Source organism: Myxine glutinosa, chromosome 14 (assembly GCF_964187855.1).
Source record: "Myxine glutinosa chromosome 14, kmMyxGlut1.1, whole genome shotgun sequence".
Classification (NCBI taxonomy): domain Eukaryota; kingdom Metazoa; phylum Chordata; class Myxini; order Myxiniformes; family Myxinidae; genus Myxine; species Myxine glutinosa.
The window spans coordinates 41,930,987-41,946,933 of NC_136274.1; the positions used below are offsets into that span (position 1 = coordinate 41,930,987).

The window sequence follows — 15,947 nt, forward strand, 5'->3', positions numbered from 1 at the left end:
CTGTCGGGGCTATTATAAGACCGTAATTAAGTGCCCACCTTTCTATGCTGTCTCTCTCATCCCTGTAATCTGACCTTCCGTAAATCCCATAATATAACCTCCTCCGGAGGCCTTGAGAACTGAACCCTTGGTGTCGTATCCTTGTAATCCCAGCCGTTGTTTCCTTTTCCTTAATTGATCTAGCATAGCGCGATTAGTCAACGTCCGGGTATAATCGGGTAACCTGTTGCAGACGTGGTCATACCAAACCGCTCGGTAAATAACACCTAAGCCGCGTCTGTAACAATATGTCCACTCTTCTTCTGACCAATACTTCCACCACTTCTCCTGATCTCCCTGTCATTGTCCCTACATTCCATGTCCCAAACCTCAGAAACCGATCTCCACTTCGGGCTGTACCCTGCCCATATGTAGTTGTAATTGTCATGGTTCTCTTTTTGAGGCAATGTTTTTATGGCCGGATGCCCTGCCTGACGCCAACCCTCTTTGTCGCCTCTTACGACACGCATGGATACGATGTACCTATTCTAACCAGGGTACACACCGGGATACATTGCACACCATTTCTCACACGTGAGAAAGAGACCAAGCAAGCGCGAAAAAAGAGAGAGCAAGCGCGAGGAGACACAGCGAGCGCGAGGAGGAGACACAGCGAGCGTGAGGGGAGACACAGCGAGCACGAGGTGGAGACACAGCGAGCATGAGGTGGAGACACAGCGAGCGCGAGGGGGAGACACAGCGAGCGCGAGACAGAGCGAGACAGAGCGAGCGCGAGCATGAGGGGGAGACACAGCGAGCACGAGGGGGAGACCGAGCACGAGGGGAGACAGCGAGCATGACGGGGAGAGAGCGAGTGCAAGGGAGCGACACGGCGAGCGTGAGGGGAGACACGGCGAGCGCGAGGGGAGACACGGCGAGCGCGAGGGGAGACACGGCGAGCGCGAGGGGAGACACGGCGAGCGCGAGGGGAGACACGGCGAGCGGGAGGGGGAGACACAGCGAGCGGGAGGGGGAGACACAGCGAGCGGGAGGGGGAGACACAGCGAGCGGGAGGGGGAGACACAGCGAGCGGGAGGGGGAGACACAGCGAGCGGGAGGGGGAGACACAGCGAGCGGGAGGGGGAGACACAGCGAGCGGGAGGGGGAGACACAGCGAGCGGGAGGGGGAGACACAGCGAGCGGGAGGGGGAGACACAGCGAGCGGGAGGGGGAGACACAGCGAGCGGGAGGGGGAGACACAGCGAGCGGGAGGGGGAGACACAGCGAGCGGGAGGGGGAGACACAGCGAGCGGGAGGGGGAGACACAGCGAGCGGGAGGGGGAGACACAGCGAGCGGGAGGGGGAGACACAGCGAGCGGGAGGGGGAGACACAGCGAGCGGGAGGGGGAGACACAGCGAGCGGGAGGGGGAGACACAGCGAGCGGGAGGGGGAGACACAGCGAGCGGGAGGGGGAGACACAGCGGGCGGGAGGGGGAGACACAGCGAGCGGGACGGGGAGACACAGCGAGCGGGAGGGGGAGACACAGCAAGCGGGAGGGGGAGACACAGCTAGCGTGAGGGGAGACACTGCGAGCGCGAGGGGGAGACACAGCAAGCGCGAGGGGGAGACACAGCGAGCGCGAGGGTGAGACACAGGGAGCGCAAAGGAGAGACAAAGCGAGCACGAGGGGGAGACACAGCGAGCATGAGGGGGAGACACAGCGAGCACGAGGGGGAGACACAGCGAGCACGAGGGGGAGACACAGCGAGCACGAGGGGGAGACACAGTGAGCGTGAGGGGACACACAGCGAGCGTGAGGGGAGATACAGCGAGCGCGAGGAGACACAGCGAGGGCGAGGAGGTGACACAGCGAGCGCAAGGGGAGACACAGCGAGAATGGATAGGGGACCAAGAAAGGGAGGGAGAGCAAAAGAGAGGGTGAAAGAGAGAGCGAGAGAGAGAGAGAGAGAGAGAGAGAACAAAACGGAGAGAGCAAAAGGGATAGAGAGCAAAAGGGATAGAGAGCAAAAGGGATAGAGAGCAAAAGGGATAGAGAGCAAAAGGGATAGAGAGCAAAAGGGATAGAGAGCAAAAGGGAGAGAGAGCAAAAGGGAGAGAGAGCAAAAGGGAGAGAGAGCAAAAGGGAGAGAGAGCAAAAGGGAGAGAGAGCAAAAGGGAGAGAGAGGAAAAGGGAGAGAGAGGAAAAGGGAGAGAGGAGAAAAGGGAGAGAGGAAAAGGGAGAGAGAGCAAAAGCGAGAGAGAGCAAAAGGGAGAGAGAGCAAAAGGGAGAGAGAGCAAAAGGGAGAGAGGGAAAGAGGGAGAGAGAGAGCAAAAGGGTGAGAGAGCAAAAGGGAGAGAGCAAAAGGGAGAGAGCAAAAGGGAGAGAGCAAAAGGGAGAGAGCAAAAGGGAGAGAGCAAAAGGGAGAGAGAGCAAAAGGGAGAGAGAGTAAAATGGAGAGAGAGCAAAAGGGAGAAAGAGCAAAAGGGAGAAAGAGCAAAAGGGAGAGAGAGCAAAAGGGAGAGAGAGCAAAAGGGAGAGAGAGCAAAAGGGAGAGAGAGCAAAAGGGAGAGAGAGCAAAAGGGAGAGAGAGCAAAAGGGAGAGAGAGCAAAAGGGATAGAGAGCAAAAGGGATAGAGAGCAAAAGGGAGAGAGAGCAAAAGGGAGAGAGAGTAAAAGGGAGACAGAGCAAAAGGGAGAGAGAGCAAAAGGGAGAGAGAGAAAAAGGGAGAGAGAGTAAAAGGGAGAGAGAGTAAAAGGGAGAGAGAGTAAAAGGGAGAGAGAGCAAAAGGGAGAGAGAGCAAAAGGGAGAAAGAGCAAAAGGGAGAGAGCAAAAGGGAGAGAGAGCAAAAGGGAGAGAGAGCAAAAGGGAGAGAGAGAAAAAGGGAGAGAGAGAAAAAGGGAGAGAGAGAAAAAGGGAGAGAGATTTTTTTTTTTTTTTTAAAGGAGAGAGAGGAGTGGGAGAAAAAGTGTGGGGAGGACAACATGGAAGGGAAGAGAGTAAAATAGGGGTAAAGAGAGAGCTAAAGAGAGAGGGAGCTAAAGTGAGGGAGCGAGGGCTAAAGACAGAGCTAGAGAGAGGGGAAAAAAAAGAAGAAAAAAAAGGACAGAGCAAAGCAGAAACATCGCCAGACACAGACAAAGCCAACATGAGACTACAAAAAATACAGGCAAAATGGCCAACAGTAGAAAAATAAATAAATAATACTACTGTGCCAGCCATTTTGTTTTCCCCTTCCATTCCGTGCTTTGCAGCAAGGAGAGGTCCAGTGGACTTCTGTTGAAACACTTTTGCTTCTCGGCTTTATGGAGGTTACTTAAGTTGATGTCGTGGCCATTGGTCGGGTTCAATTGCCTGATTCTTTACAATCTCTGTCTGTTTCAACCAAATCCACCTTCCATGCCTTTGCTCCATAGTCAGCCATGCAGCTTTTGCGTGGTGGGCATGCACGGCTTTTGCACGTTTCCACTATGTAATGGTATTGACGTAAATAAAAAAAACCTTTTGAATCTTTAACTCAAATATGAAGCCAATTTGTTTTAAATTGTTATTTGACAATTGTTATATTTTTTAACTCGTCTCCCCATTTCTCACCCATCCATATTAATTCTCATTAATTTTCTTTTGGAGCACGCCGGTTTTTTTTGTGTCGGAGTTTGCTGCAGCAGAACCAGTGAAAAGCACCTGAACAGGGCAGCAGGGTTGTGGGGGTGGGCTCGGGGACAGCTCGGGCGCGTGCTTGCAGCTGGGTGCTGTTTGCAGGCTGCACGCCTCACGATGAATGACCCAGTTTCATTCCTATGCTGCCAAGAATGCAGAGTCTCTGGGGTTCCCGTCAGACAGGATAATAAGGCAGGCAAGCACGTGGCTAATCTGCATACGGCAAGGTCGCGTCACCCTATACCGAGCCTTGTGCCGTAGACACGTCCAACACCCATCCTGCACTCTAAACACCAAGCATGCACCAGGCAATTGGACTTTACAATTTGCATCTCCCTAGGTGCAGAACTTCCATCAGTTCTAAAGACAATTTCACAACAAACAAAAAAATTAGCGTTTGCATTTGATGAGCATTCCCCAAACATTGGCAGCAAAATAAGAGAATTTCAGTGCAGAGAATCATGGCGATTACTGATTGGAAGACGGAATTTTTAAAATGTATCCTTAATGCATGACAACTGTTTTTCAACAACGATAATACAGAATTGCAGCAAATACTCACCTGCGTGCACCAACGAGCTACGGCTGTCCATACACTAACCCCAGTAAAGGTTCGTGCTGGGCTGCGTTGGCCGAGAAGATCAACTGATTTTAACAACTACGGTTCATAAGAGGACGTTTACGACTTGCAAAACGTGGCACAGCTGATGTTTCAAGTGCGAGCCCTTCATCAGGGCTTTACGAAGGACTTGTGTTTGAAAAGTCATCTGCAACTTGCGTCCCACGGCGATAAACATACTCGTCAATTTTTCGTTTACAAGATCCATCGTTTACCCGTCCTGTCAGTCACACTTCAACCAAAGAAACATTTTTCCAAATCATGAACCAACATTCCCCAAAGTGTACTTTCAGGATGATAGCGACTTGTCGTGCACAAAGGATGCTGAAAGTTCCCATTTCGGAGGTCATGCGTTCAAATCCGACTCAGCTTCTGATAATTCATCTTGACTTCAAATAATGAACACATCTCATGAAATATACACAAATAATATTTGGCCTATTAACGAGTCTTTGGAATAGTTGGGGGTTGGGGGGCAGAAAGCTGGTACTCATTTTATCAACCTCGGAAGGATGACAACCTGTCAATCCACCTGGTGTCATTTTCAACGGCACAACAGGGGCTCGAACTCAAGACCCGAAGGTCTTGAGCCAGCAACCTTAACCTTTACGCCAACAACAGGCCATAGTTAACTGTTAAATGCCGGAAGATGCTACTTTATGAAAACAACGTTCTGCCAAAAAAATCCCCAAAAATCCCCAGCAACGAAGGCTGGAAAGGGTGGAAATGCGAATGGTTCGGTGGATGTGCGGAGTACCGTTGAGAGAGAGGAAGACAAATGATGAATTGCGAAAGATGATGGGAATAGAGCCTGTGATTGATGCTGTGAAGAGGAACAGGTTGAGATGGTTTGGTCATGTGTTGAGGAAGGATGAAAGTGTGACTGGGTGAGAAGAGTGATGGAAATGAATGTAGAAGGAAGTAGAGGACGCGGAAGACCGAGAAAGACTTGGCTAAAGATGGTGGAAGAAGAAATGCGGGCAAGGGGGTTAACAAGGGGAGATGCAGAAAATAGGGCAAAAATGGAGAAGATTGTCATGGGGCCCGCAAGGCTAACCCCCGCTCTAGCAGGGAAAATGGCCTTAAAATGCATGTTGTTGTTGTTGTTGTTGTTGTTGTTGTTGTTTCCTCTAGATAAATACAGTAAAAAAATTCATCAATAACCCTTACACAACACAAAATTCCTCAAACCAGGTCACAATATATTGACAGTTGACAGACAACGTGTTTTCAGATGATAAAAAAAAAAAACTGAACAAACCCCAAACAAGAAAAATGCCATGAGGACCTTTTGGAGAGTTCACTCAAATGACTGGAAAACCAACAAGCCCGGGAATCTGCAAAAGCCGAAATACTCATCTACAGAGACAACCCAGATGTTTGTCCACCGGATGTCCAATAAAAGGAAGTCACCAGATTTTGCAAATTTATGAGCATCCATATTATTTCGAGAAACAAAACCACTTCTGCAATGATCGCCCTTCCGAAACATCTGCACAAATCCCATTGTGCAAAATACATACAAAGGAAAGAGTATTTTCCATATTCAAGCAAGACAAAAGCAAGAATGTTTCAGTTTTTCACTTTTTGTGACATAGACGAGTACTCTTTTACGATTACTTGCAAATGTGTGACGTCATCACGGATATTTACAAGAATGCATAAAACATCAACCATTGCGTAAATTCACAAAGCAAGACTACAATCAGGTTGAAAGTAACACCAAGTAAAATAGAGACCCCTCATTTACTTCATTTGGGGTTTGCTCAAATCACAAAGTACGGCTGATACTGTACAAAATAGAATGGCATTCAGTAGAGAGCATAACTCTGCCAGGCCGAATAGGCCGGATCTGAACCAAAATATAATGATTCAGGAAGTGAAATATCCAATGGTAGCCTACCACTTGAAAAAAGATTTGGCCATTATGTGGTATTACCTAGGCCCAATTCCAAACTTCTACCCAGACTGAAGGCTGCTTCAGCAACACCCTGCGATGTGTCTCTGCAACCTGTCCAGGAGATTTTCTGCTATGGAAATGTTCACGACCTTGTCATGAGCGCCGCCAATTCCCCCAAGGTGGGTGGGAGAAAAATTATTACACATAAAGCAACGACTGCTCAACATTCAGAATGTGTGGCATTCTTCTGACCTTGTCACCATTGTGACCAAGTTACCTCTGATGTGCAATGTGAGGAAAAGAACAAATGAGTCTCTTAAGTTGTGCAATCATGTTTAACCCTTCTTGCCAAGCATAGCTGGTCAAAATTAAAATAAGGCCACTTCCAATTTGGTAAAGGGCAGTTAAACCACAACATGAGACCATTTCCAACGAAACAAACCTCTCGAGAACACCATATGTGGACAATCATATACTCATATAACCCCTTATATACTCCAATCTTCACTACTGTGTGCAAGAAAAAAAATGATTGGTGAAGTGGCCTGATGATCATGAATTTAAATATCAAAACACGTGTCGCAATGAGAATATATTGGAGGTGCAACGAGCAAACGTGTGGCTTGCAAGGGACGACGACACATGGGGCGCGCAAGGGAGGAGAGCATGTGGGGCGTACAATGAAGGAGAGCGCAAGTGGGGTGCGCTACGGAGGAGAGCGCGAGTGGGGCGCACAACGGAGGAGAGCGCAAGTGGGGAGCACAATGGAGGAGAGTGCAAGTAGGGCGCGCAATTGAAGATTAGCGCAAGTAGGGCACACACCGGAGGAGAGCGCAATTGGGGCACGCAACGGATGATAGTGCGAGTAGGGCACGCAATGGAGGATAGCACAAGGGGGGCGCACAACGGAGGAGAGCGCAAGTGGGGCGCGCAACGGAGGAGAGTGCAAGTGGGGCGCGCAACAGAGGGGAATGCAAGTGGGGTGCGCAACTGAAGATTAGTGCAAGTAGGGCGTGCAACGGAGGATAGTGCAAGTGGGGCACGCAACGGAGGATAGCGCAAGTGGGGCACGCAACGGGAGGATAGCGCAAGTGGGGCACGCAACGGAGGATAGCGCAAGTGGGGCACACAACGGAGGATAGCGCAAGTGGGGAGCGCAACGGAGGATAGCGCAAGTGGGGAGCGCAACGGAGGATAGCGCAAGTGGCGTGCACAACAGAGGAGAGCGCAAGTGGGACATGCAACAGAGGATAGTGCAAGTAGGGTGCACAATGGAGGATAGTGCAAGTGGGGCGCACAACTGAATATTAGCGCAAGTAGAGTTCGCAACAGAAGAGAGCGCAAGTGGGGCACGCAACGGAGGATAGCGCAAGGGGGGCGTGCAACGGAGGATAGTGCTAGTGAGTTGCGCAACGGAGGATAGTGCAAGTAGGGCGCACAATGGAGGATAGCACAAGTGGGGCGCGCAATGGGTACACGCAACGGAGGATAGCGCAAGTTAAGTGGGGCGCGCAATGGAGGATAGCGCAAGTTAAGTGGGGCGCGCAATTGAAGATTAGCGCAAGTAGAGCACACACCGGAGGAGAGGGCATTTGGGGCACGCAACGGAGGACAATGCAAGTAGGGCGCGGAATGGAGGATAGCTTCAAGGGGGGGGCGGGCGCAACGGAGGAGAGCGCAAGTGAGGCGCGCAACGGAGGAGAGTGCAAGTGGGGCGCGCAACTGAAGATTAGAGCAAGTAGGGCGTGCAACGGAGGATAGCGCAATTGGGGCACGCAACAGAGGATAGCGGAAGTGGGGAGAGCAATGGAGGATAGCGCAAGTGGCGTGCGCAAAGGAGGAGAGCGCAAGTGGGGCACGCAACAGAGGATAGTGCAAGTAGGGCGCACAATGGAGGGACACACGTGGGGAGCGCAAGGGAGGGATGCACATGCGGCACGCAAGGGAGGACCACACGTGAGATGCTCAAGGTAAGAGAGCACATGAGGTGTGCAACGGAGGATAGCGCAAATGGGGAATGCAACTGAAGATTAGCGCAAGTAGAGCGCGCAACTGAGGAGAGCGCAAGTGGGGCGCGCAACTGAAGATTAGTGCAAGCAGGGCGTGCAACGGAGGATAGTGCAAGTGGGGCACGCAAGGGAGGATAGCGCAAGTGGGGCACGCAACGGAGGATAGCGCAAGTGGCGTGCGCAACAGAGGGGAGAGCAAGTGGGCCACGCAACAGTGGAGAGCACAAGTGGGAAACGCAACAGAGGATAGTGCAAGTAGGGCACACAATGGAGGATAGTGCAAGTGGGGCGTGCAACGGAGGATAGCGCAAGTGGGGCGCACAACTGAAGATTAGTGCAGGTAGGGCATGCAATGGAGAATAGTGCAAGTGGGGCACGCAATGGAGGATAGCGCAAGTGGGGAACGCAATGGAGGATAGCGCAAGTGCGGAGCGCAATGGAGGAGAGCGCAAGTGGGGAGCGCAACAGAAGATTCGTGCAAGTAGGGTGTGCAACGGAGGATAGTGCAAGTGGGGCACGCAAGGGAGGATAGCGCAAGTGGGGCACGCAACTGAAGATTAGCACAAGTAGAGCGCGCAATGGAGGAGAGCGCAAGTGGGGCACGCAACAGAGGATAACGCAAGTGGGGTGCGCAACGGAGCATAGCACAAGTGGGGCGTGCAAGTGGGGCACGCAACGGAGGAGAGCGCAAGTGGGGCACGCAACGGAGGATAGCGCAAGTGGGGCGCGCAACGGAGGATAGCGCAAGTGGAGCGCGCAACGGAGGATAGCGAAAGTGGGGCACGCAACAGAGGATAGCGCAAGTGGGGTGCGCAACAGAGGATAGCGCAAGCAGGGCGCACAATGGAGGATAGCACAAGTGGGGCGCGCAATGAAGGATAGCGCAAGGGGTGCACGCAACGGAGGATAGCGCAAGTGGGGTGCGCAAAGGAGGATAGCGCAAGTGGGGCGCGCAATGGAGGAGAGTGCAAGTAGGGCGCGCAACAGAGGATAGTGGAAGTAGGGCGTGCAACAGAGGATAGTGCAAGTAGGGCGCACAATGGAGGGCCACACGTGGGGAGCGCAAGGGAGGGATGCACATGGGGCACGCATGGGAGGACCACACGTGAGATGCGCAAGGTAAGAGAGCACATGAGGTGTGCAAGGGAGGAGAGCACATGGGGCACGCAAGGGAAGAGAGCATGTGGGGCGCGCAAGGGAAGAGAGCACATAGGGCGCTCAAGGGAGGAGAGCATGCAGGGTACACAAAAACAATCAGCATGTGGGGTCCACAAGGAAACTCAATAGCTGTCCCTGCTCTCCATCTTGTCTCCCGCTCCCTTTATCATGTTTTATGTTTTATGTTTGATGTGTCAGTTTGACTTTTTGTGATCAATGTTAGCTCTTACACGAGCCTCGATCTTGTTTTCAAAAAAAAAAAAAAAATTTAAATACATGGGGTCCACAAGGCCAATCAATACCTTTGGTCCACAAGGAAAATCAATACCTGGGGTCCACAAGGAAAATGAATACCTGGGGTCCACAAGGACAATCAATACCAGGGACGCACAATAACAACATACATGGCAGACAATGAATGTGCAATGAAAATGCCATGACCTTGCACAGGACAGCAATGTGGGAAGGAGTGCATGTCTTGAAAGTCTTTATGCAAAACTTGTAAGCTAAATTAGACAGAGTTATTTATAAATAAATCTTCTTTTTTTTTTAAATGAGCCTTGTGAAGAAAAAAAGTCTGTAAAATTAAACAGCTTCTTCCCCAACTGGTAGTGAAACCAAATTGTTGTAAAATTTATCAATGATAAAAGCAACACCAAAACTACACACAACACAACACCATACACAAAACACTACAAAAATACCACCCAAAACAACAACATACAAAACACCAAAACACAAAAGAACACAAAACAACAACACGAAAGAACAACACACACAAAACAACAACACGAAAGAACAACACACACAAAACAACAACACGAAAGCACAACACACACAAAACAACAAGAAAGAACAACACAAAACAACAACACAAAAGAACAATACACACAAAACAACACGAAAGAACACACAAAACAACAACACGAAAGAACACACAAAACAACATGAAAGAACACACAAAACAACAACACGAAAGAATACGCAAAACAACACCAAAGAACACACAAAACAACACCAAAGAACACACAAAACAACAACACGAAAGAACACACAAAACAACAACACGAAAGAACACACAAAACAACATGAAAGAACACACAAAACACGAAAGAACACACAAAACAACGACACGAAAGAATACACAAAACAACACCAAAGAACACACAAAACACGAAAGAACACACAAAACAACAACACGAAAGAACACACAAAACAACACGTAAGAACACACAAAACAACACGTAAGAACACACAAAACGACACGAAAGAATACGCAAAACAACACCAAAGAACACACAAAACAACAACACGAAAGAATACGCAAAACAACACCAAAGAACACACAAAACACGAAAGAACACACAAAACAACAACACGAAAGAACACACAAAACAACAACACGAAAGAACACAAAACAACACGTAAGAACACACAAAACAACACGTAAGAACACACAAAACAACAAGAAAGAACACACAAAACAACACGAAAGAACACACAAAACACGAAAGAACACACAAAACAACAACACGAAAGAACACACAAAACAACACGAAAGAACACACAAAACAACAACACGAAAGAACACACAAAACAACACGAAAGAACACACAAAACACGAAAGGACACACAAAACAACAACACGAAAGAACACACAAAACAACACGAAAGAACACACAAAACAACAACACGAAAGAACACACAAAACAACACGAAAGAACACACAAAACAAAGCACCACAACAATAAACGCAAAAAAAAATAATAGTAACACAACACCCAAAACAACAACACAAAAACAACACACAAAACAAGACACAAACAGTAACAAACAACATCCAAAACAACAACACGAGCGAATACCACAAACACAATAATAATAGCACCGTGTTAAGATTTGGTATGAAAAGCGTTCAATAACATCGAAAAGAATGAGGCTGTGATTGCAACAAGACGCCGCCGCGCTTCCTCCCGAGCCCCCCCACCCCCGAGTCCCCCAATCCTGCCCTTAGCGTGATGACGTTGTTTTGGGACGGGAAAATAGACTGCCCCATGAAAGCTCCACGTGCGCATCACCCACATGGCTTTGTTTACATCTGCATCGGGAGTCATTAGTGCGGCGATCACGGCGAGACCCGGGGGCGGCCCGATCGGACTCTCTGAGGGTCACGGCGCCGCTCACAAGGTCGTAGGGGGAGGGGAGCGTGGTGACGACCATAGGGGTCGTCCGCGTCTCGTACATCGGCACGAGGTCCGTTAAACGAAGACCGCGTCTCGCCGCAGATCGATCGAGGAGAGTTAATCGCAGGTTGGGATCGACGTTCGTCCGAGGACCATCGGGCGTGGGAAGAGGGACGGGACGGAGCACGGACGAGCGAGGCAACGGCTCCGGACGCAACAATAAACCCCCCCCCCCCCCCCCATTTTAATCAAACGACTACTCGCACTACACACGGGACATGGAAGCCCCTCGTGACGTGGTGGCAATGACACCCACGGGGGTCTCACCTGCTTGCTCCCTGGGCTCAGGGCCCCCGGTCCTCCTCGACTCCTTTGTCCTCCGCCAGGCCAGGCCGTCTGCCCGGCCACGCCGCCGCCCTTCCCCTCGACCGAGAAATCCTGCTGGCTCTGGGCGAGCGACGAGTACGCCCGAGCCGGATTGGGCGACGTGAGCAGTTGGTTCAGGGTCGGGGTCTCCACGGACTGCGGGTACGCAGACCCCGAGGACACCACGGAAACGCCGCCACCCCGAGCGGCGCCAGACAGGCCGAAAGCCCCCGCGGACGTCCTGCTGCCCTCGTACGAGTTGCACTGATGGTTCACGAGTCCCTCGTGAGAGGCTCCGAGCGAAGAGAGACCCGCGGGTCCAGGACTCGGCCCGGGTCCCAATGTCGCCCGCCCGCCGCCGCCATGTTGCTCAAAGGCAACGCGGCCGCGGCCGCAGTTCCCGGCCTCGGAAGTCTTCCCGCGAGGGCCCGAGCCCTCGAAAGCCGCGTCGGCCGCTCCCGGACCTCCGGGCCCCTGGGGAAAGGGATCGACGGCACCACGATCCCCGGTCCGGACTCCCTCGGACGTCTTGTTGCCGCCGAGCGCTCCATGTTGGTCTCCATTGCTGCCGCCGGCGGCCGCTTCACCTCCTCCCTCGGCTTTCATTTTGCGCCGGGAAGCGGCTCCAAGGCCGTCCTCGGACGCAAGCTCGGCGGGGCTCGCCATCCGAGCCCGCCCGGCCTCGGGCCGCGGACAACCTTCTTGTCTAACTCGCCTGTCTATCTCGCTACGTGTACGTCTCGCCCTCTCCCTCTCCCTCTCCACCTCGCTCGCTATCTTCCCGTCTGTCCTCCTCTCGTCGTCCGTCTGTACGGCGGCTCTACACGCGTGAAATCTCCGTGACGGTTCCTCCGGCTCGTCCCGCTCACACAGCCGTCACGTCACTGTGACTATGTGGTAGCGGCGGCCGGGCGAGCCCGCGGCCCGGGCTGGCGGCCGAGCCTCGCTGCCCGCTCCGGCTCCGGCTCCTCTCCATTACTCGCTATTCTTACGGGACTGCGCGCAAAACCCGGCGCGGATTCGCACGCACAGCGCCGCACGCGGCCGACCGGAATGAGAGCGAATGGAACGTTCGATCATTCTCATTCCTTCCTTCGTTTCGTTATTACATTATATATGTCGCTCCGTCGTTTGTCCGAATCTCAAACTTAAAATGTCGAACTTGGTGTAACTTTGTTATTTCATGGCTAATTTTATTACTGCACTGCACGGTCTTGGTGCGCGCGACTCGCACTACTTCAAAATACATTTACATATTCGAATTCGCAGCACCCGCCTAAACGTGTCCTGCCTGCTGACTCCGCGTTCTTGTAAATACAAAAGCCGAAGCCGATGTATATCGTTTACATGCTTACCGGCGGTGTATACAGGACGTTTTGTACCTTTACACCGTGTGTTCCCACTTATTAAGCACTAACATTGCACGCCCAGCAGCCACATTGTCACCGGTGCGAATTGACGTGCGCGGTGAAATGATTGCGTCACAAGGGGCGGGGCCTCGAGAGTCCTCGATATTTTGGGTTTAATTTCATTTATACACCTCTCACTCCGTGTGTGTGTGTGTGTGTGTGTGTGTGTGTGTGTGTGTGTGTGTGTGTGTGTGTGTGTGTGTGTGTGTGTGTGTGTGTGTGTGTGTGTGTGTGTGTGTATATATATATATGTGTGTGTGTATATATGTGTGTGTCTCTGGCTCTCAATGTGTCTCGGTGTGTGTGTGTGTGTGTGTGTGTGTGTGTGTGTGTGTGTCATTCTGCATATGTGTCATCATGTGTATGTGTCTCACTCGGTGTGTGTGTGTGTGTGTGTGTGTGTGTGTGTGTGTGTGTATATGTGTCTCACTCTGTGTGCATGTGTGTGTGTATGTGTGTGTGTGTGTGTGTGTGTGTGTGTGTGTGTGTGTGTGTGTGTGTGTGTGTGTGTGTGTGTGTGTGTGTATGTGTCTCACTCTGTGTGCATGTGTCTCACTCTGTGTGCATGTGTGTGTGTGTGTGTGTGTGTGTATGTGTGTGTGTCTCAGTGTGTGTGTGTGTCTCTCCCTTTTTCTCTCCCTCTCTATGAGTCTCTCTCTCCCTCTCTATGTGTCTCTCTCTCCCTCTCTATGTGTCTCTCTCTCTCCCTCTCTATGTGTGTCTCTCTCTCCCTCTCTATGTGTGTCTCTCTCTCCCTCTCTATGTGTCTCTCTCTCCCTCTCTATGTGTCTCTCTCTCTCCCTCTCTATGTGTCTCTCTCTCCCTCTATATGTGTCTCTCTCTCCCTCTATATGTGTCTCTCTCTCCCTCTCTATGTGTCTCTCTCTCCCTCTCTATGTCTCTCTCTCTCTCCCTCTCTATGAGTCTCTTTCTCCCTCTCTATGTGTCTCTCTCTCCCTCTCTATGTGTCTCTCTCTCTCCCTCTCTATGTGTCTCTCTCTCCCTCTCTATGTCTCTCTCTCTCCCTCTCTATGTGTGTCTCTCTCCCTCTCTATGTGTGTCTCTCTCCCTCTCTATGTGTGTCTCTCTCCCTCTCTATGTGTGTGTCTCTCCCTCTCTATGTGTCTCTCTCTCCCTCTCTATGTCTCTCTCTCTCCCTCTCTATGTGTGTCTCTCTCCCTCTCTATGTCTCTCTCTCTCTCCCTCTCTATGTGTCTCTCTCTCCCTTTCTATGTGTGTCTCTCTCCCTCTCTATGTGTGTGTCTCTCCCTCTCTATGTGTCTCTCTCTCCCTCTCTATGAGTCTCTTTCTCCCTCTCTATGTGTCTCTCTTTCTCTCTCTCCCTCTCTATGTGTGTCTCTCTCTCTCTCTCCCTCTCTATGTGTGTCTCTCTCTCTCTCCCTCTCTATGTGTGTGTCTCTCCTTCTCTATGTGTGTGTCTCTCCCTCTCTATGTGTCTCTCTCTCCCTCTCTATGTGTCTCTCTCTCCCTCTCTATGTGTCTCTCTCTCCCTCTCTATGTGTCTCTCTCTCCCTCTCTATGTGTGTGTCTCTCCCTCTCTATGTGTCTCTCTCTCCCTCTCTATGTGTCTCTCTCTCCCTCTCTATGTGTGTGTCTCTCCCTCTCTATGTGTCTCTCTCTCCCTCTCTATGAGTCTCTTTCTCCCTCTCTATGTGTCTCTCTCTCTCTCTCCCTCTCTATGTGTGTGTCTCTCTCTCTCCCTCTCTTTGTGTCTCTCTCTCTCCCTATGTGTCTCTCTCTCCCTCTCTATGTGTCTCTCTCTCTCCCTCTATATGTGTCTCTCTCTCCCTCTCTATGTGTCTCTCTCTCTCTCCCTCTCTATGTGTGTGTCTCTCTCTCTCTCCCTCTCTTTGTGTCTCTTTCTCCCTCTCTATGTGTCTCTCTCTCTCTCCCTCTCTATGTGTGTGTCTCTCTCTCTCCCTCTCTTTGTGTCTCTCTCTCTCCCTATGTGTCTCTCTCTCCCTCTCTATGAGTCTCTCTCTCCCTCTCTGTGTGTCTCTCTCTCCCTCTCTATGTGTCTCTCTCTCTCCCTCTATATGTGTCTCTCTCTCTCCCTCTCTATGTGTCTCTCTCTCTCCCTCTCTATGTGTCTCTTTCTCCCTCTCTGTGTGTCTCTCTCTCTCGCTCTCTATGTGTGTCTCTCTCTCTCCCTCTCTTTGTGTCTCTCTCTCCCTATGTGTCTCTCTCCCTCTCTATGTGTCTCTTTCTGCCTCTCTATGTGTCTCTTTCTCCCTCTCTATGTGTCTCTCTCCCTCTCTATGAGTCTCTCTCTCCCTCTCTATGTGTCTCTCTCTACCTCTCTATGTGTCTCTCTCTCCCTCTCTATGTGTCTCTCTCTCTCCCTCTATATGTGTCTCTCTCTCTCCCTCTCTATGTGTCTCTCTCTCTCCCTCTCTATGTGTCTCTTTCTCCCTCTCTGTGTGTCTCTCTCTCTCGCTCTCTATGTGTGTCTCTCTCTCTCCCTCTCTTTGTGTCTCTCTCTCCCTATGTGTCTCTCTCCCTCTCTATGTGTCTCTTTCTGCCTCTCTATGTGTCTCTTTCTCCCTCTCTATGTGTCTCTCTCCCTCTCTATGAGTCTCTCTCTCCCTCTCTATGTGTCTCTCTCTACCTCTCTATGTGTCTCTCTCTCCCTCTCTATGTGT

At 51.0% G+C, this 15,947-nt stretch overlaps 1 protein-coding gene across 2 annotated transcripts in view; it reads right to left on the minus strand.

Moving 5' to 3' along the window:
* LOC137439734 (AT-rich interactive domain-containing protein 1A) overlaps window positions 1-12,747 on the minus strand; it is a 148,392-nt gene extending 135,645 nt beyond the window's left edge. The window contains exon 1 of one of the 2 annotated variants that reach the window (XM_068135778.2): window positions 11,837-12,747. In XM_068135778.2, coding sequence (XP_067991879.2) covers window positions 11,837-12,541 — 705 coding nt within the window. In that variant the 5' untranslated portion in view covers window positions 12,542-12,747. The remainder of the gene's footprint in view (window positions 1-11,836) is intronic. The other variant, XM_068135779.2, reaches the window with a different exon arrangement.
* Between the last annotated feature and the right edge of the window lie 3,200 nt (window positions 12,748-15,947).